The following is a 21,777-nucleotide window of genomic DNA, read 5'->3' on the forward strand; positions in this document are numbered from 1 at the left end:
CCTAAAAACTAATTTATATGCAACTCAGGAGATGATTTTCATGTCGAGCCATTTCAATTTATTTCAGAATAGAATAGACCAACTACTCCCTGGAAACAACAATTCTTTAAGAAGGTTTGCTGCTGCATATTACACTTCTTAGGCTAAAGATATCAGAATATAAGCTTACAAAATCACAGAATTACAGAATGGTTGAGGTTAGAAGGGACCTCTGGAGGTCATCTAGTCCAATTCCCCTGATCAAACAGTGCCACCTAGAGACGGTTGCCCAGGATCATGTCCAGTTGGCTTTTGAACATCTCCAGGTATGGAGATTACACAACCTCTCTGGGCAACTGGTTCCAGTGCTCAGTCACCCTCACAGTAAAAAAGTGTTTCCTGATGTTCAGAGGGAACCTCCTGCGTTTCAGCTTGTGCCCATTGCCTCTTGTCCTGTTGTCCTGTCACTGGACACCACTGAAAAGACCCTGGCATCACCTTGTCTTCACCTTCCTTTCAGGTATTTATATAAATTGATGAGATTCCCCCCCCCCCCCCCACTTGAGCCTTCTCTTCTCTTCTCTAGGCTAAACAGTCCTAGCTCTCTCAGCCTTTCCTCATAGGAGAGATGCTCCAGTCCCATACTCATCTTTGTGGCCCTTCGTTGGACTCTTCAGTAGCTCCATATCTCTCTTGTACTGAGGAGCCCGCAACTGCACACAGGAGTCCAGGTGTGGCCTCACCAGTGCTAAATAAAGAGGAAGGATCACCTCCCTCGACCTGCTGGCAACACTCCTCCTAATGCAGCCTTGGATACCATTTACCCTTTTTTCTGCCATCAGGTGCCCACCAAGCCACTCTATCACTCCCCTCCTCAGTGAGACGGGGGGAGAAAATAAGATTAAAAACTCGTAGGTCGAGATAAAGGCAGTTTAATAAGAAAAGCAAAGGTTGCGCACAGAAGCAAAGGAAACAAACAAAAAATATTCTCTACTTCCCCTCAGTGGCAACACCCAGCCACTTCCTGGGAAGTAGGGCCTCAGTACACGTAGTGGTTGCTTTGGAAGACAAACGCCTTAATAACGAATGCCCCCCCCTTTCCCTTAGCTTTTATTGCTGAACACGAAGTCATATGGTATGGAATATCTCTTTGGTCAGTTTGGGTCAGCTGTTCCGTCTATGTCCCCTCCCAACCTCTTGCCCACCCCCAGCCTGCTGGCCTTTGTGGGGGGAGTTTGGAGAGACAGCCTTGATGCTGTGGGAGCACTGCTCAGCAGTAGCCAAAACTGGTGTATTATCAACACTGTTCTAGCCACAAATGCAAAGCACAGCACTATGAGGGCTGCTATGGGGAAAGTTAACTCAATCCCAGCCAGACCCAATATAGGCACATTGCTGGCTCATGTTCAATCTGATGGGGGGAGGGGATAAAACCAGGCTCACTAGAGTTGAACCTAGGGGTAGGTTCAACGTGCCAGAGTTGAAATCGATAGCCCAGCTCAGGTGCATCTACACCAATGCACACAGCATGGGCACCAAACAGGAGGAGCTGGAAGCCATTGTGCAGCGTGACGGCTATGATGTAGTTGCCATCACAGAAACATGGTGGGATGCTTCTCATGACTGGAGTGCTGCAATGGATGGCTATAAGCTCTTCCGAAGGGATAGGCAGGGAAGGAGAGGCGGTGGGGTGGCTCTGTATGTTAGGGAGTGTTTTGATTGCATAGAAATTGAAGATTGTGAAGACCAAGTAGAGTGCTTGTGGGTAAGGATGAGGGGGAAGGCCAATGAGGCAGATATCCTGCTGGGAGTCTGTTACAGGCCACCCAACCAGGATGAAGAGACGGATGAGACATTCTATAAGCGACTGGCAGAGGTCTCGCATTCGCTGGCCCTTGTTCTTGTGGGGGACTTCAACCTACCGGACATCTGCTGGAAGTATAACACGGCAGAGAGGAAACAATCTGGGAGGTTCCTGGAGTGTGTGGAGGATAACTTCCTGACACAGCTGGTGAGTGAGCCCACCAGGGGAGGTGCCTTGCTGGACCTGCTGTTTACAAACAGAGAAGGACTGGTGAGAGATGTGGTGGTCGGAGGCCGTCTTGGGCTTAGCGACCACGACATGATAGAATTCTCAGTTGTGAGGGAAGTAAGGAGAGGGGTCGGCAAAACTGCTATCATGGACTTCCGGAGGGCAGACTTTGGCCTGTTCAGGTCACTGATTGAGAGAGTCCCTTGGGAGACAGTCCTGAAGGACAAAGGGGTCCAGGAAGGCTGGACATTCTTCAAGAAGGAAATCTTAAAGGCGCAGGAGCAGGCGGTCCCCATGTGCCGTAAGAAGAGCTGGCGGGGAAGGCGACCAGCCTGGCTGAACAGGGAGATTTTGCTGGGACTCAGGGAAAAGAGGAGAGTTTATCACCTCTGGAAGAAGGGGCAGGCAACTCACGAAGAGTACAAGGATCTCGTTAGGTCAAGGAGGGACAAAATTAGAAAGGCAAAAGCCCAGCTAGAGCTCAGTCTGGCCACAGTCGTAAAGGATAATAAAAAATGCTTCTACAAATATATTAACAACAAAAAGAGAGGCAAGGAGAATCTCCATCCCCTACTGGATATGGCGCGGAACATTGTCTCCAAGGACGAGGACAAGGCTGAGGTACTTAATGCCTTCTTTGCCTCAGTCTTTAATAGCCAGTCCAGGTATCCACAGGGTATTCAGTCCCCTGAGCTGGAAGATGGGGATGGAGAGCACAATGTACTCCTCATAATCCAGGAGGAAGCAGTCAAGGACATGCTAAACCACCTGGACACCCACAAGTCTATGGGGCCTGATGAGATCCACCCGAGAGTACTGAGAGAGCTGGCGGAGGAGCTTGCCAAGCCACTCTCCATCATTTATCAGCAGTCCTGGTTAACAGGGGAGGTCCCAGAAGACTGGAGGCTTGCCAATGTGACGCCCGTCTACAAGAAAGGCCGGAAGGAGGATCCTGGGAACTACAGGCCTGTCAGCCTGACCTCTGTACCGGGGAAGATTATGGAGCGGTTGGTCTTGAGAGTGCTCACAGGGCATCTGCAGGGCAACCAAAGGCTCAGGCCCAGCCAGCATGGGTTCATGAAAGGCAGGTCCTGCTTGACCAACCTGATCTCCTTCTATGACCAGGTGACCCGCCTAGTGGATGAGGGAAAGACTGTGGACGTTGTCTACCTGGACTTTATTAAAGCCTTTGACAGCGTCGCCCAGAGCATTCTCCTGCAGAAACTGGTGGCTCGTGGCTTAGACGGGTTTACTCTTCGCTGGGTGAGGAACTGTCTGGATGGCCGAGCCCAGAGAGTTGTGGTGAATGGCGTTAAATCCGGCTGGCGGCCGGTCACGAGTGGTGTTCCCCAGGGCTCACTTCTGGGGCCAGTCTTGTTTAATATCTTTATTGATGATCTGGATGAGGGAATTGAGTGCTCCCTCAGTAAGTTTGCAGATGACACCAAGTTGGGTGGGAGTGTTGATCTGCTGGAGGGTAGGAGGGCTCTGCAGAGGGATCTGGACAGGCTGGTTCGATGGGCAGAGGTCAACTGTATGAGGTTTAATAAGGCCAAGTGCCGGGTCCTGCACTTTGGCCACAACAACCCCATGCAATGCTACAGGCTTGGGGAGGAGTGGCTGGAGAGCAGCCCGGCGGAAAGGGACCTGGGGGTGCTGGTTGACAGCCGGCTGAACATGAGCCAGCAGTGTGCCCAGGTGGCCAAGAAGGCCAACAGCGTCCTGGCCTGTATCAGGAATAGTGTGGCCAGCAGGAGTAGGGAAGTGATTGTGCCCCTGTACTTGGCACTGTGAGGCCGCGCCTTGAATCCTGTGTTCACTTTTGGGCCCCTCACTCCAAGAAGGATGCTGAGGTGCTGGAGCGTGTCCAGAGAAGGGCAATGAAGCTGGTGAGGGGTCTGGAGCACAAGTCTTCTGAGGAGCGGCTGAGGGAACTGGGGTTGTTTAGTCTGGAGAAGAGGAGGCTGAGGGGAGACCTTATCGCTCTCTACAACTACCTGAAAGGGGGTTGTGGCGATGAGGGTGTTGGCCTCTTCTCCGAAGTAACTAGCGATAGGACAAGAGGAAATGGCCTCAAGTTGCGCCAGGGGAGGTTTAGATTGGATATTAGGAAAAATTTCTTCACCGAGAGGGTGGTCAGGCATTGGAACAGGCTGCCCAGGGAGGTGGTGGAGTCGCCATCTCTGGAAGTGTTCAAAAAATGTGTGGATGTGGCGCTTCAGGACATGGTTTAGGGGACATGGTGGCGCTGGATTAATGGTTGGACTTGATGATCTTAAAGGTCCTTTGCAACCTAGAGATTCTGTGATTCTGTGATTCTGCCAAGCTGCTTTCCAGCTGGATGGCCCCCAGCATGTACTGTTGCCTGAGGCTGTTCCTCCCCAGGTGCAGGGCTTTGCCCTTCCCCTTGCTGAACTGCATGAGGTTCCTGTCAGCCCATTTCTCCAGCCTGTCGAAGTCCCTCTGGATGACAGCACGACCCTCTGGCCTATCGGCCACTCCTCCCACTTTTGTGTCACCAGAAAACTTGCTGAGGGTACACTCTGCCCCATCATCCAGACCATTAATGAAGATGTTGAACAGGACTGGACCCAGTATTGACCCCTGGGGTACACTGCTAGTCACTCGTGTCCAACTAGAATTTGTGCCACTGATCACCACCCCTCTGGGCCCAGCTATTCATCCAGTTTTCAGTCAACCTCAGTGTCTGCTCATCCAGCCCATACAGCTTCTCTAAGAGGATCTTATGGGAGACAGTGTCAAAGGCCTTACTCGAGTCAAGGTAGTCAATATCCACTGCTCTCCCCTCATCCACCAGGCCAGTCATTTCATCACAGAAGTTTATCAAGTTGGTCAAGCATGACTTCCCCTTGGTGAAGCCATGCTGAATAATCCTGATGATTTTCTTGTCCTTCATATGCCTGGAAATGGTCTCCAGGGTTATCTGCTCCATCACTCCATCACCTTCACAGGGGTGGAGGTGAGGCTGACCAGCATGTAGTTCCCTGGGCCCTCCTTCTTGCCCTACTTGAAGACAGGAGTCTGTATTGGTTTTGGCTGTGCTACAGTTAATTTTTTTCACAGTAGCTTGTATGGGGCTGTGTTTTGGATTGATGACACAAACAGATTTGATATATCCCCCATGTTTTAGTTATTACTTACTTAGTAAGTAATTACTTGTGCTTACACAGCATCAAGACCTTTTCTTTTTCTCACACTCCCTTGGGTGAGGGTGCACAAGACGTTGGGAGGGGACACAGCTAGGAAAGATGATCCCAACTGACCAAAGGGATATTTCCCTACCATATGACATGATGCTCAGCAATAAAAAATGTGGGGAACGAGGAGGAAGGGGATATGTTCAGAGTTATGGCGTCTGTCTTCCCAAGTAACCATTATGCGTGATGAAGCCCTGCTTTCCTGGAAACAGCTGAACATCTGCTTGCTGATGGGAAGGAGTGAATGAATTAATTATTTTGCTTTGCTTGTATGGGCAGATTTTGCTTTCCCTATTAAACACTCTTTATCTTGACCCACACGCTTTCTCACTTTTACCCTCTGATTCTCATTCCCCATCCCACTGCAGGGGCAGTGAGCGAGCAGCTGTGTGGTGCTTAGCTGCCTACCAGGGTTAACTCACAACAGAATGCCATTTTTTTCCCTCTGGTCCTCAGGCACCTCTCCCAGTCACCATGATCGATCAAAGATTATTGAGTGGCTTCACAGTGACATCTGCCAGCTCCCTCAGCACTCATGGGTGCATCCCATCAGGGCCCATGGACTTCTGTATGTCCAAGTTGCTTAACTATTCCCTGACCCGATCCTCTTCCACCAAGGGTACATCTTCCTTGCTCCAGATTTTCCCCCTGGTCTCTGGGAAATGGGATTCCTGAAGGCTGGTTTTGCCAGGAAAGACTGAGGTGAAAAAGGCATTCAGTACCTCAGCCTTTTTTAATCTCCTGTGTCACAAAGTCCCCTGCTTCATTCAGCAGCAGGCCTACATTTTCCCTAGCCTTTCTTTTTTTGCCTATATACTTACTGAAGCCCTTCTAATTTGTCTTTGATATCCCTGGCCAGATTCAATTCCATTTGGGCTTTGGCTTTCCTAATCTCATCCCTGCATGCTCAGACAGTGTCTCTGTATTCCTCCCAGGTTACCCATCCTTGCTTCAGCCATCTGTATGCTTCCTTTTTGTGTCTGAGTTTGGCTAGGAGCTCCTTATTCATCCATGCAGGCCTCCTGGCATTTTTGCCCAACTTCCTGCTCATTGTGCTGGACCGCTCTTGAGCTTGGAGGAAGTGATCCTTTAATATTAACCAGTTTTCTTGGGCCCTCCTTCCCTCCAGGACCTTATCCTATGGTACTCTCTCAAGCAGATGGCTGAAGAGGCCAAAGCCTGCTCTCCTGAAGTCCAGGGTTGTGATCTTGCTTTTTGCCCTCATCCCTGCCCTCAGGGTCCTGAACTCCACAATCTCATGTTCATTGCAGCCAAGTCTGCCTTTGACCTTCATATCACCAAGTCGTCCCTCCTTGTTGGCGAGTATGAGGTCCAGCAGAGCCACTCTCCTCCTCGGCTCCTCTATCACTTGGATGAGGAAGTTGTCATTGATCCTCTCCAGGAACTGCCTGGATTGCTTATGTCCTGTTGTGTTGTCCCTCCAGCAGATATCAGGGTGGCTGAAGTCCCCCCATGAGGACCAGGGCCTGCAAATGTGGAGCTACTTCATGTAGTCTGTAGAGGGCCTCATCCACTTGTTCTTCCTGGTCAGGTGGCCTACAGCAGACACCCACTACAGTGTCACCCTTACCCACGTTCTCTATAATCCTTATCCATAAGCTCTGAGGTGGCTCCTCATCCATCCCCAGGCAGAGCTCCAAGCACGCCAGCTACTCTTTCTTCCCAGCCTGTCCTTCTGTCCTGGTTTCAGCCAGGATAGAGTTAGTTTTCTTCACAGAAGCTAGTGTGAGGCCATGTTTTGGATTTGGGATGAGAAAATGTTGATAAGGTGCTGATGTTTTGAGCTGTTGCTAAGCATTCAAGGACAGTCCAGCTTCTCATGCTGGCCTGCTAGCAAGAAGGCTGTGGGTGCAGGGGAAGCTGGGAGGGGACACAGCCAGGACAGCTGACCCAGGCTGGCCAAAGAGATATTCCATATCATATGATGTCATGCTCAGTATATAAAGCTGGGATGAAGAAGAAGGAAGGGGTGGAGAGACGTTCAGAGTGATGGCGTCTGTCTTCCCAAGAAACCATTACGCGTGATGGAGCCCTGCTTCCCTGGAGATGGCTGAACACCTGCCTGCCCATGGGAAGCAGTGAATGGATTCCTTGTTTTGCTTTGCTTGCGTGCGCGGCTTTTGCTTTACCTATTGAAATGTCTTTATCTCAAACCATGAGTTTTCTCACTTTTACTCTTCTGATTCTCTCCCCCATCCCACCAGGGGGGAGTGAGCAAGCGGCTGCGTGGTGCTTAGTTGACGGCTGGGGCTAAACCACACCACCTTCCTGAAGAGCCTGTACCCCTCCGTTGCAACACTCCAGTCATACGAGCCATCCCACCATGTTTCCATAATCCCAGCAAGACTGTAGCCATGCAACTGCACACAGATCTCTAACTCCTTATGTTTGTTCCCCATGCTGCGTGCATTAGTGTACAGGCACTTCATAGAGGCATCCCAGCATGTTGACGTCCTGGAAAGTGTTTGAGGGTTTTCTCCACAACAGTGCCTTGTAGACACTTCCTTGCTTACATACAAGTGCTGGAGGTGACCCTGCTTAAGCCCCATTTTGTTGATTTTGTGTTCCTTTCCTGTCACAAATCAAGATATTCATGATGCAAACTTCAGGTACCAGATAGCAAACAGCATCCATTGGGATCACTCATCTGTCTTCCTTTTCCCCTCACACATAGTTGGCTCCAAGGGAAAAGCAAGTGAGCTAAAATACCATAGGCTACTTTTCCCTTACCATGGAAAATAAGATTCAGTAGACAAGAGGAGGGAAATGTAAGGTAGCTGGGGGATATACAGAGTCAATGCAACAGATGAACTACAGTAACTAGACACTGACACTTTTCTAACAGTGGGAGGTCAGACAGCAGTTCCACTTCCTCCTCCTGATTTGTGTCACTGGCTTTACCATCATCTGAGCATTTCAGACATGGAAGGAAACTAGTTGTTTCAGACTCAGTCCAAAGACAACTGAAGAACAGTACTGGACCATCCTGGAGTGTAGATACATTGACTCTTTTGTAGTGTGAGGCCTGTATGCTCCCATTTGCTAGTAAGGCAAAGGAAAAGAAGCTACTGGTAGCACCAGGTTAGTAGCCCCAAAGGATCCTAGGACTCCAACATAAGAGAATAGAGCGACAATTTATGTAAAAATCAAAGTGGTAGTCTGCTCTAGAACTAGGATGTGTCCCATGTCACTAAGAGTTCTAGGACAGCCCTTATCTCTGTGTAGGTAGAGTTGTGTTGACTGGTAGCTGCTCACACCAGACACAAGTCAACCCAAATGGATTCAGGACTTGTGATCCCTTTGGCAAACAGCACTTTGGTGAGGCGCATCAGGGGCCTGTGTTGTCTGAACCTTGCACGGTTAATTCTGGTTTAACTATTGGTTCAACATGAATATAGTGGGCATGCTGACTGTATGAACAGACATTTCACAAAACCCTTAGATCATAAAGCTTGGATTGGTTTTACCATTGCAGTAAAAAGAGCCACTCAGCAGGGAACACTGCAGAGTTTGATACTAGCAGCCAGAAAATATCGTGAAGTTGATTACTGGAAAGCAAGAATATTTTAAACCTTAAAGATGAAAAGAGAAACAGGCAGCTGAGAACTTGAAATGTCGGGTAGCAGAAAGATAAGAGTTACAGGTACATAAAAGAAGTACTTTAAAGAACAGAAAAAGCACTAGGGCTGCAATCTGTGGTAGAAGTGCTTATGGCAGATACTGAAGAAAAAGTTAACTCATCAAATTGCATGGGTATCTATCAGCCAACACAACATATACAGAAAATTCCAAGACATTATTATTGAAGATATCAATCACATACTATCATACTCTGACAGAACAGACATAAGGACAAAAATGAGTTCAACAGCTAACTCTAAAGTATAATTGACAAGATATCACAATGTAACTTGTTATCTGTGATAGGCAATTTTAGTCATAGAAGCATAGAATGGTTTGGGTTGGAAGGGATCTTTAAAGGTCATCGAGTCCAATCCCCTGACATGGGCAGGGACATCTTCAACTAGATCAGGTTGCTCAGAGCCCCATCCAACCTGACCTTGAATGTTGCCAGGGATGGGGCATCTACCACCTCTCTTGGGCAACTTGTGCCAGTGTCTCACCACCCTCATTGTGAAAAATTTCTTCCTTATATCTAGTCTAAATCTGCCCTCTTTTAGTTTGAAAACATTGTCCCTTGCCCTGTCACTACATACCTTGGTAAAAAGTCTCTCTCCATCTTTCTTACAAGCCCTCTTTAAGCCCTGGTAGGCTGCAATAAGGTCTCCCTGGAGCCTTCTCTTCTCCAGGCTGAACAACCCCAACTCTCTCAGCCTGTCCTCATAGGAGAGGTGTTCCATCCCTCTGATCATTTTGGTGACCTTCCTCTGGACCCTCTCCAACAGGTCCATGTCTTTCCTGTGCTGAGGGCTCCAGAGCTGGATGCAGGACTCCAGGTGGGGTCTCACCAGAGCAGAGCAGAGGGGCAGAACCCTCTCCCTCAACCTGCTGGCCACGCTTCTTTTGATGCAGCCCAGGATACAGTTGGCCTTCTGGGCTGCAAGCACACATTGCCGGCTCACGTCCAGCTTTTCATCCACCAGTATCCCCAAGTCCTTCTCGGCAGGGCTGCTCTCCATCCCTTCATCCCTCAGCCTGTGCTGATACCAGGGGTTGCCCCAACCTAGGTGCAGGACCCTGCACTTGGGCTTGTTGAACCTCATGAGGTTCACACGGGCCCATTCCTTGAGCTTGTCCAGGTCCCTCTGGATGGCATCCCCTCCCTCAGGCATGTCACCTGCACCACTCAGTTTGGTGTCATCTGCAAACCTTCTGAGGGCGCACTCAATCCCAGTATCTATGTCATTGATGCCACATTAAGATGTGACAGTCACAAAACAGAAAGAATAATGGGATTGAGAAGGAATAATAGGTTAAGAATCACTAACTGAAACAATGAGAGACAACTTTAGCTATGACATATTTTTAACAGGCACCTATTCACTCATAAGAATGCATTAAAAACCAACACTTCTTCCCAGGTGGCAAAACAGAAAACCATATCTGCAATGACTTGAAATGCACGTCCTTCATACAAGATGAAAGGATTTCCACCAAACAACAGTTATGTCAAAAATACAAACTTCCCCTGAAATCTGGGATGAGGGGGGGAGAAAACACAACACGATCAGGAAAAAAACAGGAAAGAAAAGCAAAGCAAGAAATGAACAAGACTACTGTGAGACTTTCCAATTTGAGAGTGAGGAGCGGAAGAAAGTGATGACAAGGACAGGTATCCATAGTATTTAGTAAATTTGCCAATGTACAGAAATCTAAGACCTATCAGTAGAATATAACTGAGAATTTTCAGCTCAAATGCTACGTTAGTGCAAGACCTGGAAATTTATTAAAAGATTAGGATATCTTCAGGAAAGTGTCTACAAAGATTCTGCTTGAAGGAAAGACAGACTTACACTTCATATAAGCCTGAGCAATTGCTAATTGAAAGTGTTGGTCATGTTTGATGTGTTACTTTAAAGTGACAATATACAGACTCCCCCAAAAATGTCCACAGATACCAACTGTCAAAGGAACTACAGTATGCCAGAGAAACATGGAGGATCATTCTTGGCAAGAGAGGGCAAGAACAATCAACCTCAATCTGTTGGTGACTTAGAGAGGAAGATAATAAACTGGTATCTATAATGCATATCCATGATGACAACAGAAAGTAAATAAGTGATTAGTGATCACAAGAGAAAGGGACATCACAATAGAGGACACATCCTTCTACAAGATTCCTAAACTCCTTGCTACAAAGGCCTTGATTTCACAAAGAGAAACATGCAGATGCTACCTCAATGAACATTACTTTGGAAAAAAAACCACTTTTTAGTTTAGTTCTAGGGAGATACCACAAAAAACCCACTTAAAATAGCTTTTCAGAATACATTGCAATTATCTTTGGCATTTATTATCCTTTTCATCGTGAATGGTCAAGAAACAACTTTGGACACTATATGTGAGGGCTTTTCCTCTTGAAAAACTGTTGTATATATTTTAATACAGTCACTTTATCCTATGCATTATAAACATTAAGTTTAAAAATGTATTCGTATACAAACATTAGAAAATTTTAAGTGGAAAATAAAACTTATTAACTCAGAAAGATCACAATAAAAGCTTTTTTTGATAACCGTAGGTCAGTGTAATAAAAGAAAAATGGTTCCTTTAACTGATACTAGAAAAATAATATAATGAAACTTACATCTTTTTCTTTTTGGAGGCTGTCTACTTTTTCTTTCAAGTGTTTGCATTCATGATCTAATTTATCAGCTTTCTTGGATTCTTCAGATAATCTGTTTTGTAATTCCACTGCCTGTAAGAGCAAGAAGCAGTAATTTGTCTGCAGTTATTATTAAAAGAAAACATGAAAGAAAGTAATTAATGACCATGCGCCATGAAGCAAATAAGTGAAATATTTTTCTACAGGACAGTCTAAAATTCTTTTTCATCAATTGTTATATGTTTCAGTATAACCAAAAGAATTCAAATACTAGGCTGTAACACAAATAAAAGAAACAACAAAAAGATGTAAAGTATTTTTAAAAATTTACATGCAAGTGAGATTTACAAGAAAAGCTGTGTAATCCTATGAACCAAAGAGTTTAGGAATAGTAGAATAATCCTCCTACTTTCAAAGAAGCCAAGGAAAAGAGAAAACTCTCAAGAAACCTTTTGTCATCTCTTTTTCTACAAACCTCACTCAAAAGTCAGGTACCAGTTCATGCAATTAGGTAAATTTTCTTGTGCTTAGACATTTGTTATTGTTTATTAATACACAAACATGAAAATTCAGCTGCAGGCTCATTATCAGCTTTCTTTATTTCAAGGGGCAATATGTTCCTAACAAAATCTCATAGATAATTTTCAAGCTGTAATTTAGCAAAGAGCTTTTAAAACTAAAAAAGGAGAAGTATAAAAGCTTAGCAGAAAAGATCATGAGCACAAGACAACTCAGCAAAGTTCTCAGCCTTTACTAGTGTAGACTCAATCCCAGAATGTTAATTACATAACACAGAGTGTGAAAGCAGTAAACAGAGTAAAGACTGACTGGCAAGCACATAAGCTGAATGAAGACTCAGATGGAGATATATAATTAATTCTTATAGCAGGACACAGAGTTAGGACTCCTGGAAAATAATTTGTTTGTGACATTTCATATTTATACTTCATTCATATTTTGGTCTCAAAGGTGTATTCAAGAGGAGTCCAACTTTATAGACAGTGAAGGCAAACAGACTGTGTGTTTGTTCTGAGACAGTGTGGTTAAAGTGAAAGAAACTCAGGTCTGCCAGATAAAAGGCCTGGGTTTTATTACAGTCTCAGTCAGCAGTAAAGTTCTGTACAACACATCAGCTCCTCATCTGTAAAATCCATTAAATGTTGGGAATGAGGGAGAAGAAGAGATATTCTTTGCAGATGCACACCTTAGACATAAAGAACAAAGTTTCTCCTTTCAAAATCTAGATCATCATTAAAATAAGCATGATCAGATGGAAACATCAGGTATAAAACAACTGTAATGGGTGCTCTGTAATTCGGAGGAATTATGCCTTTTATGAGCAAATGAGATATTAATGGTGTGTGATAGAGTGTCTCCTCCTATATTTCCTTTACCCTTTGATTCCCTCATGCACTGGTGGAGTTCACAGTCCTGAGGGATATGGGGCAAGCAAAGAGTAAAGTCAGAACCCTGAATTTTAGGAAAGCAAACTACCAGCTCTTCAGGGAGTCAGTCAATAGGACCCCTGGGAAACTGCCCTCAGGGACAAGGGAGCAGAACAGAGCTGGCAGATCTTTAAGGACGCTTTCCATAGAGTGCAAGAGCTCTTGATCCCCAGGTGTAAGAAATCAGGAAAGGAAGGCAAGAGGCCAGTGTGGCTGAGTGGGGACCTGCTGGGCAAACTAAAGGGCAAGAAGGAAATGCACAGGCAGGGGAAGCAGGGACAGGTGTCCTGGGATTAGTACAGGGATGCTGCCTGGTTGTGTAGGGATGGGGTCAGGAGGGACAAGGCATGGCTGGAACTGAACTTGGCAAGGGATGCAAAGAATAATAAGAAGGGCTTCTAAAGGGATGTCAGCCAGAAAAGGAAGGTCAAAGAAAGCGTACCCCCCTTGAGGAGCAAGACTGGCAGACTAGTAATGACGGATGAGGAGAAGGCTGAGGTACTCAACGACGTCTTTGCCTTGGTCTTCACTGGCAGTGTCTCTTCCCACACCTCTTGAGTGGATGGCCTGCAAGACGGGCACTGGAGGAGCAAAGTCCCTCCCACTGTAAGAGGAGATCAGGTTCGAGACCACCTGAGAAACCTGACCATGCACAAGACTATGGGACCTGACAAGATGCATCCCAGAGTCCTGAGGGAACTGGCTGATGTAGTTGCCAAGCCACTCTCCATGATATTTGAAAAGTCCTGGCAGTCAGGTGAAGTCCCTGGAGACTGGAAAAAGGGAAACATAGCATCCATTTAAAAAAAAATGTAGCAAGGAGGACCCTGGGAACTACTGACCCAGCAGCCTCACCTCTGTGCCTGGGAAGATCATGGAACAGATCCTCCTAGAAGCTATGCTAAGGCACATGGAGGACAGGGAGGTGATTCGAGACAGCCAGCATGGCTTCACCAAGGGCAAGTCCTGCCAGACCAGCCTAGTGGCCTTCTATGATGGAGATACCATGTCAGCGGACAAGGGAAGAGCTATGGACGTCATCTATCTGAACTTCTATAAGGCCTTTGACACGGTCCCCCACAACATCCTTCTCTCTAAATTGGAGAGATATGGATTTGATGGGTGGGCTGTTTGGTGGATGAGGAATTGGTTGGATGGTCGCATCCAGGGGATAGTGGTCAATGCCTCAATGTCCAGATGGAGGTCAGTGATGAGCGGTGTCCCTCAGGGGACCATAATGGGACCAATACTCTTTGATATCTTCATCAATGACAAAGACAATGGGATCGAGTGCAATCTCAGCAAGTTTGCAGATGACACCAAGCTGAGTGGTGCAGTTGACACGCCTGAGGGATGGGATGCCATCCAGAGGGACCTGGACAAGCTCAAGGAATGGGCCCGTGTGAACCTCATGAGGTTCAACAAGCCCAAGTGCAGAGTCCTGCACCTGGGTCGGGGCAACCCCCAGTATCAATACAGGCTGGGGGATGAAGGGATGGAGAGCAGCCCTGCCAAGAAGGACTTGGGGGTATTGGTGGATGAAAAGCTGGACATGAGCCGGCAATGTGTGCTTGCAGCCCAGAAGGCCAATCGTATCCTGAGTTGCATCAAAAGACGTGTGGCCAGCAGGTTGAGGGAGGGGATTCTGCCCCTCTGCTCCACTCTGGTGAGACCCCACCTGGAGTCCTGTTTCCAGCTCTGGAGCCCTCAGCACAGGAAAGACACGGACCTTCTGGAGCGAGTCCAGAGGAAGGCCACCAAAATGATCAGAGGGATGGAACACCTCTCCTATGAGGACACACTGAGAGAGTTGGGATTGTTCAGCCTGGACAAGAGAAGGCTCCGGGGACACCTTCTTGCAGCCTGCCAGTACCTAAAGGGGGCTTATAAGAAAGATGGAGACAGACTTTTTAGTGGGGCCTGTAGCGATAGGAGAAGAGGTAATGGTTTTAAACTAAAAGAGGGCAGATTTCATCTAGATATACGGAAGAAATTTTTCACAATGAGGGTGGTGAGACACTGGCACAGGTTGCCCAGAGAGGTGGTAGATGCCCCATCCCTGGCAACATTCAAGGTCAGGTTGGATGGGGCTCTGAGCAACCTGATCTAGTTGAAGATGTCCCTGCTCATTGCAGGGGGGGTGGACTAGATGGCCTTAAAAGGTCCCTTCCAACCCAAAGATTCTATGATTCTCTGATTGTATGTTACTTCCGCCTTTTTCTTATCCAAGTTCTGGTTTTTTTGTCTGGTGGAGTCAAGTGGACTATAATATCAGTCAGCCCGGGGGGGTGCAAGCTAATTGCTCTACTTATCAAGATGGCCAAATGCAGGGAAACAGCTTTCAGGTTTGAGGGATGCACATCACTCCAGGGCTTGCAATGCTCTTGGTGCCTGTTTTTCTTTTTTTTTTGAAAAGAAAAATCGTTTTTGAAAAGATTTTTAAAATCTTTTTAAATTTTGCTGTGTGACCATTCAAAGTTAAGGGAGGTCAGAATAAAGACAAGGCGCTGTTCACATAAATCGAGCTCAAGCTCGCCCTGCAAAAAGGATCTCGGAATGATGGCAGGTTAATGTACTGTATATGTAAAAAGGAGATATGCACATGTCCTCCACCTTTATAGAAATAGTCACATCCCTCTCAGTGGAACAGGAAAATAAATAGATGTTCTCCACTCCTGAGGGCTCTGGAGATACACAAGGTACTTTTCTTGATGCAGATATGCAACAAGGATGATATAGGGGAAGGAGGATGTATACTTTCTAGCCACAGATGGACAAATTCAGGTTAGAAACTTAAAGAAAAAAATCTTAGTGAACCACTAGAATAACTTACCAAGGCTATGGTGTATTCCCCACTGCTGGAAATTGTGAAGAGTGGATGCTTTTTCTGTGAAAGAAGCTCTAATTCTAGCCCCACTACTGAACTTCAATTAGGAATAATTTGATAAACCTGTTACTTTTTGAGAGGTAAGACTGTTCACTGACAAAAGTAATAAGCAATGTAGGGAGGGAGGAAGAAAGTAGTATTTACAAAAGAAGCAAACACAAGGAGCTCTTTTTGTTTGGTTTTTACTTTAAGGTATAAGCCATGTTGCAAAGAAGAAATGTTGAAAAAGACAGAGAATTATTGCACTGATGATGTTCTCACCTGTCTCTTGTATGTTTCCATCTGGCTACGTGCTGCATTGGCTTTCCTTAGTTCTTCCTCCAGGCTCACAGTGTTTTGCATGTACACCGTATTCTTCTCTTCTAATAGTTTCACTTGCCGCCGCAAATCACCCAGCTCTTCCAGTTTCTTTTTGTATGACTCTACCTGGCTTTCTAACTTGGTCACTTTATCAGAAGAATGCCTGGGAAGACAAGAGATTGAACATTTGTATCAAATCTGTACTTGGAAGACTAAAAATCAGTGTAGAAAACATTCCCCCAGACATCAAGGAAGCACAAGAACACAAACATCCTCACACACTAGTAAATGTCTTGGTTTTCAAGTTGTCTACTCCCCCCCATTAGTTGACACAAAGTGCTGTTATCAGAAGTGCTTTTGAATGGCATAATTCTTCCTATAATTTCCTTATTTGCTTCCAATATTAATTAAAAAATAAATTGTTAACACTCCTACAATTCCAACCTATTTCCTTACAACTCTAAACTCATCCTCAGAAGCCACTGCTTTACCATAGTAAAAATATTTTCTGCCCTTCACATTTTTTTAAGATAACCAGGGATAAACATGTTCTGAAAAAGGAAATGGCAAATTTATGCTAACAGCTATTATATCCATTTCCCAAGCAGTCATACAGGATTACCATAATAGTACTGGAGTCTGAATCTTTTTAAACAAAAATGCAAGACAGGGATCCGTTTATAATACATTCAGAGTTTTCTCAATATTGGATCATTACTTTAAATTGTAACCAACGCCTAAATAATTCACAGCTTGATTGAAAACAAACATTAGGAAAATATCCTCTAAATTGAAATTTTCACAAAAATTTCAGACACCCAAAACCTGTAAGCCAACAATAACAAATGAATCCCCACGGCCATACTCAGCAGTGTGAAACTAGAATGAATTCATCTGAACTGAACTTTTTGGTACTCAGTAATCTGATGTCAGACTGCTTGACACACAAGTTAGAACCATCAGTTTGATGGCCACAGAGTGACTTTTACTTAATTGCTTAAGAAGTGTTTTAATGCATATCCATCCTTAAAATTATTATGCCAAAAGCTAATGAAGACTAAATTTAATTATATGAATTTTACTGTGGATTAAAACTATTTATATATTCTAAAAAAGAAAAAACAACCCAAAGCTAATGGAATGTAGTTTACCTGAGTACATCTATTTCATCCTTCAAAGACTGAGCCTCTTCTGCTAATGTACTAAGCTCTTCAGTCTGTTGTCTCAGTTCTGAAATTTCCTTTTCTAGTTCTTCACAATGTATGCGATAATCATCTTTGGCAGCTTCTAACCTGTACAATTGAAGTAAAACAGGACAACATGGTTGAGAGCCTCTGGGTAAGGATTAGGGGAAAAAGCTAATAAAGTGGATGTTGTGGGAGTCTACTATAGATCACCCAGCCAGGCCGATGACACCAATGTATTCTATAAGGGATTAAGGAAAATCTCTAGATCAGTTGCCCTTATTCTTATGGGTGACTTCAACTTCCCAGATGTTAACTGGGACTATCATACAGCAGACACAAACAGGTCCAGGAAATTCCTGAAGCATGTTGAAGATAACTTTTTGATATGGGTACTAAGAGAGCCAACTAGGAAAGGTGCCCTCCTAGATCTGTTGTTTGTACATAGAAATGGTCTCATGGGTGATGTGATGATTTGTGGCTGTCTTGGCCACAGTGATCATGAAATGGTTGAGGTTAAAATCCTTGGTGATATGAGAAAAACTGTCAGCAGAGCTACTACCCTGGATTTTGGGAGAGCAGACTTTAGGCTGCCCAAGGAACTAGTTAGTAAGGTCCCCTGGGAGTCTGCTTTCAAGGGTATTGGGGTCCATAAATGCTGGTCACTTTTTAAGAGCCATCTTTTAAAAGCACAGGAGCAGGCAATTCCAATGAGTCGGAAGTCAAGCAAGTGGGGCAGAAAGTCGGCTTGGATGAGCAGGGATCTCTTTCTGGAACTTAGGAGGAAAAAAAAGTGTATGCACTTTGGAAGCAAGGTCAGGCTACTGTCCTGGTTTCAGCTGGGATATAGTTAAGTTTCTTTATAGAAGCTAGTGTAAGGTTGTGTTTTGTATTTGGGATTAAAATAATGTTGGTAACATACTGATGCTTTGAGTTGTTGCTAAGCAGTCAAATACTGTCCAGCTTTTCATGCTGGCCGGCCAGTGAGAAGGCTGGGGGTGCACAGGAAGCTGGGAGGGGACACAGCCAGGACAGCTGACCCAGGCTGGCCAAAGAGATATTCCCTACCATACAACGTCATGCCCAGTACATAAACTGGAGTTAGCCGGGGGGCGGGAATCGCTGCTCGGAGACGGGCTATCGATCGCCGGGTGGTGAGCAATCGCTGTATTGGGCATCACCATGAATGCTGGTTGCTTTTTAAGAGCCATCTCTTAAGAACACAGGAGCAGGCAATTGCAAAGCGTCTGAAGTTAAGCAAGTGGGGCAGAAGGCTAGCGTGGCTGAGCAGGGATCTCCTCCTAGAAATGAGGTGGAAAAGGAAAGTGTATGGACATTGGAAGCAAGGACAGGTGACATTGGCGAATGATAGAGATGCTGTTTGCCACTGTAGGGAGAAAATTTGTGTGGCCAAAGCTTGATTAGAGTTCAAGCTGGCCAGCACTGTGAAGGACAAGGAAAAGGGCTTTTTAAATATGTTAACAGCAAAAGGAGGATCAGAGATAACATTGGTCTGTGTCCTGGTTTCAGCCAGGATAGAGCTGGTTTTCCTCACAGAAGCTAGCGTGATGATATGTTTTGGATTTGGGATGAGAAAATGTTGATAATGTGCTGATGTTTTCAGCTGTTGCTAAGTAGTCAAGGACAGTCCAGCTTCTCATGCTGGCCTGCCAGTGAGAAGGCTGGGGGTGCAGGGGAAGCTGGGAGGGGACACAGCCAGGACAGCTGACCCAGGCTGGCCAAAGAGATATTCCCTACTATACAACGTCATGCCCAGTACATAAACTGGAGTTAGCCGGGGGGCGGGAATCGCTGCTCGGAGACGGGCTATCGATCGCCGGGTGGTGAGCAATCGCTGTATTGGGCATCACTTGTTCTTGTACATTCCTTTGTTGGTATTATCATTGTTGTTTCCTTCTCTCTTGCTGTCCTATTAAACTGTTTTTATCTCAATCCATGATTTTTTTTCCCAATTCTCTCCCCCGTCCCATTGGGGGAGGGGGAGTGAGCGAGCGGCTGCGTGGTGCTGTCGTGATTTAGCCCCAGCTGGCGACTAAGCCCCACGCAGCCGCTCGCTCACTCCCCCATGGTGGGAGGGGGGAGAGAATCGGAAGAGTAAAAGTGAGGAAACTCATGGGTTGAGATAAAGACAGTTTAATAAGTAAAGCAAAAGCCGCGCAGGCAAGCAAAGCAAAGCAAGGAATTCCTTCACCACTTCCCATGGGCAGGCAGGTGTTCAGCCATCTCCAGGGAAGCAGGACTCCATCACGTGTAATGGTTTCTTGGGAAGACAGACGCCATCACTCCAAACGTCCCTCCACCCCTTCCTTCTTCTTCCCCCAGCTTTATATACTGAGCATGATGTCATATGGTATGGAATATCCCTTTGGCCAGCCTGGGTCAGCTGTCCTGGCCATGCCCCCTCCTAGCTTCCTCGTGCACCAGCACGAGAAGCTGGACTGTCCTTGACTACTTAGCAACAGCTCAAAACATCAGCACGTTATCAACATTTTCTCATCCCAAATCCAAAACATAACCTCACACTAGGTTCTGTGAAGAAAATTAACTCTACCCTGGCTGAAACCAGGACAGGTTGCTTAGTTGCCGGCTGGGGCTAAACCGCAACAGTCTGTTACTTGATGAGGTTGGTCACCTCACAAATAGGGACATAGACAAAGCAGAGACGTTTAATGCCTTCTTTGCCTCTGTCTTTAGCACTGATGATGGGCCAAGGGGGCCCTGGAGCCCTGTTTGTTGGAGGACTGCAACTCAGGGAGTGAAGCTCCCAGTTGACTTTGAACTTGTACGGGATTTGCTGCTGCAACTGAATGCACATAAGTCCATGGGGCTCAATGGGATCCATCCCAGGATACTGAAAGAGTTGGCCGATGTTGTTGCGAGACCTCTCTCAGTTATTTATCAACAGTCTTGGGAATCTGGAGAGGTCCCAGTCAACCGGAAGCTAACAAATGTTATTCTAGTTTTCAAGAAGGGCAAGAAAGAAGACCCTGGTAATTATAGGCCTGTCAATTTCACTTCAGTGCCTGGTAAAATTATGGAGATTATTCTGGGAGTTGTTGAAAAACACTTGAAAGACAATGCAGTCATTGGTCAGAGCAAATGTGGGTTCATGAAGGGAAAGTCATGCCTTACTAAATATCCTTTTATAACAAGGTTACCTGCCTAGTGGACGAAGGGAAGGCAGTAGATGTGGAGGTTTTTTTACTTATTTTAGCAAAGCTTTTGATACTGTGTCTCACAGTATCCTTCTGGACAAAATGTCCAGCATACAGCTAGACGTGTACACAACACAATGGGTGAACAATTGGCTGACAGGTCGGGCTCAAAGAGCTATAGTAAATGGGGTTACATCAGGCTGGTGACCAGTGGGGTTCCCCAGGGCCAGTGCTCTTTAATGTTTTCATAAATGATCTGGTTGCAGGAGTCAAATGTACATTAAGTAAATTTGCCGATGATACTAAATTAGGAGGAGCCCTTCATTGCCTCAAGGGCAGAGAAGCCTTACAGAGAGATGTGGATAGACTAGAGAGCTGGGAAATCGCCAACCATATGAAATTTAACAAGGACAAATGGCAGATTCTGCACCTGGGACTGTAATCCTGGATGTACGTATAGACTGGAGAGCAAGAGGCTGGAGTGCAGCCTTGCAGAAAGGGATCTCAGGGTTTTGGCAGATGGTAAGCTCAATATGAGTCAACAATGTGCCCTGGCAGCCAAAAGGGCCAACTGTCTGCTGGGGTGCATTAAGCACAGTATAGATAACCAGTCGAAAGAAGTGATTGCCCCACTATACTCAGCATTGGTGTGGCCTCACCTTGAATACTGTGTGCAGTTTTGGGCTCCACAATATAAGAAGGATATAAAAATATTACAGTGCATCCAAAGGAGGGCACCAAAGATGATGAAAGCACTAGAGGGTATGACTTATGAGGAGCGGCTGAGGATACTAGGTTTGTTCAGCTTAGAGAAGAAGAGACTGAGGGGTGATCTCATTACTGTCTAAAACTTCCTTGTGAGGGGGAGTGGAGAGGGAGGTGCTGACCTTCTCTCTGGTGTCCAGTGATAGGACATGAGGGAATGGCTTAAAGCTACATCAGGGGAAGTTCATATTGGAGATTAGGAAAAAGTTCTTCACTGAGACGGTGGTCAAGCACTGGAACAAGCTCCCCAGGAAAGTGGCCATGGCCTCAAGCCTGTCAGTTCATAGAATCATAGAATCTTTGGGTTGGAAGGGACCTTTAAAGGTCATCTAGTCCAACCCTCCTGCAATGAGCAGGGACATCTTCAACTAGATCAGGTTGCTCAGAGCCCCATCCAACCTGACCTTGAATGTTGCCAGGGGTGGGGCATCTACCACCTCTCTGGGCAACCTGTGCCAGTGTCTCACCACCCTCATTGTGAAAA

At 45.9% G+C, this 21,777-nt stretch overlaps 1 protein-coding gene across 1 annotated transcript in view; it reads right to left on the reverse strand.

Moving 5' to 3' along the window:
• LOC309415103 (protein Hook homolog 3-like) overlaps positions 1-21,777 on the reverse strand; it is a gene marked incomplete at both ends in the record, with an annotated part of 141,933 nt that overhangs the window by 38,194 nt on the left and 81,962 nt on the right. The window contains 3 exons of the mRNA XM_082012548.1: positions 11,519-11,629; positions 16,130-16,331; positions 17,320-17,460. Coding sequence (XP_081868674.1) covers positions 11,519-11,629; positions 16,130-16,331; positions 17,320-17,460 — 454 coding nt within the window. The remainder of the gene's footprint in view (positions 1-11,518; positions 11,630-16,129; positions 16,332-17,319; positions 17,461-21,777) is intronic.

The sequence above is a fragment of the Phaethon aethereus genome, assembly GCF_964289735.1.
Source record: "Phaethon aethereus genome assembly, chromosome: W".
NCBI lineage: Eukaryota > Metazoa > Chordata > Aves > Phaethontiformes > Phaethontidae > Phaethon > Phaethon aethereus.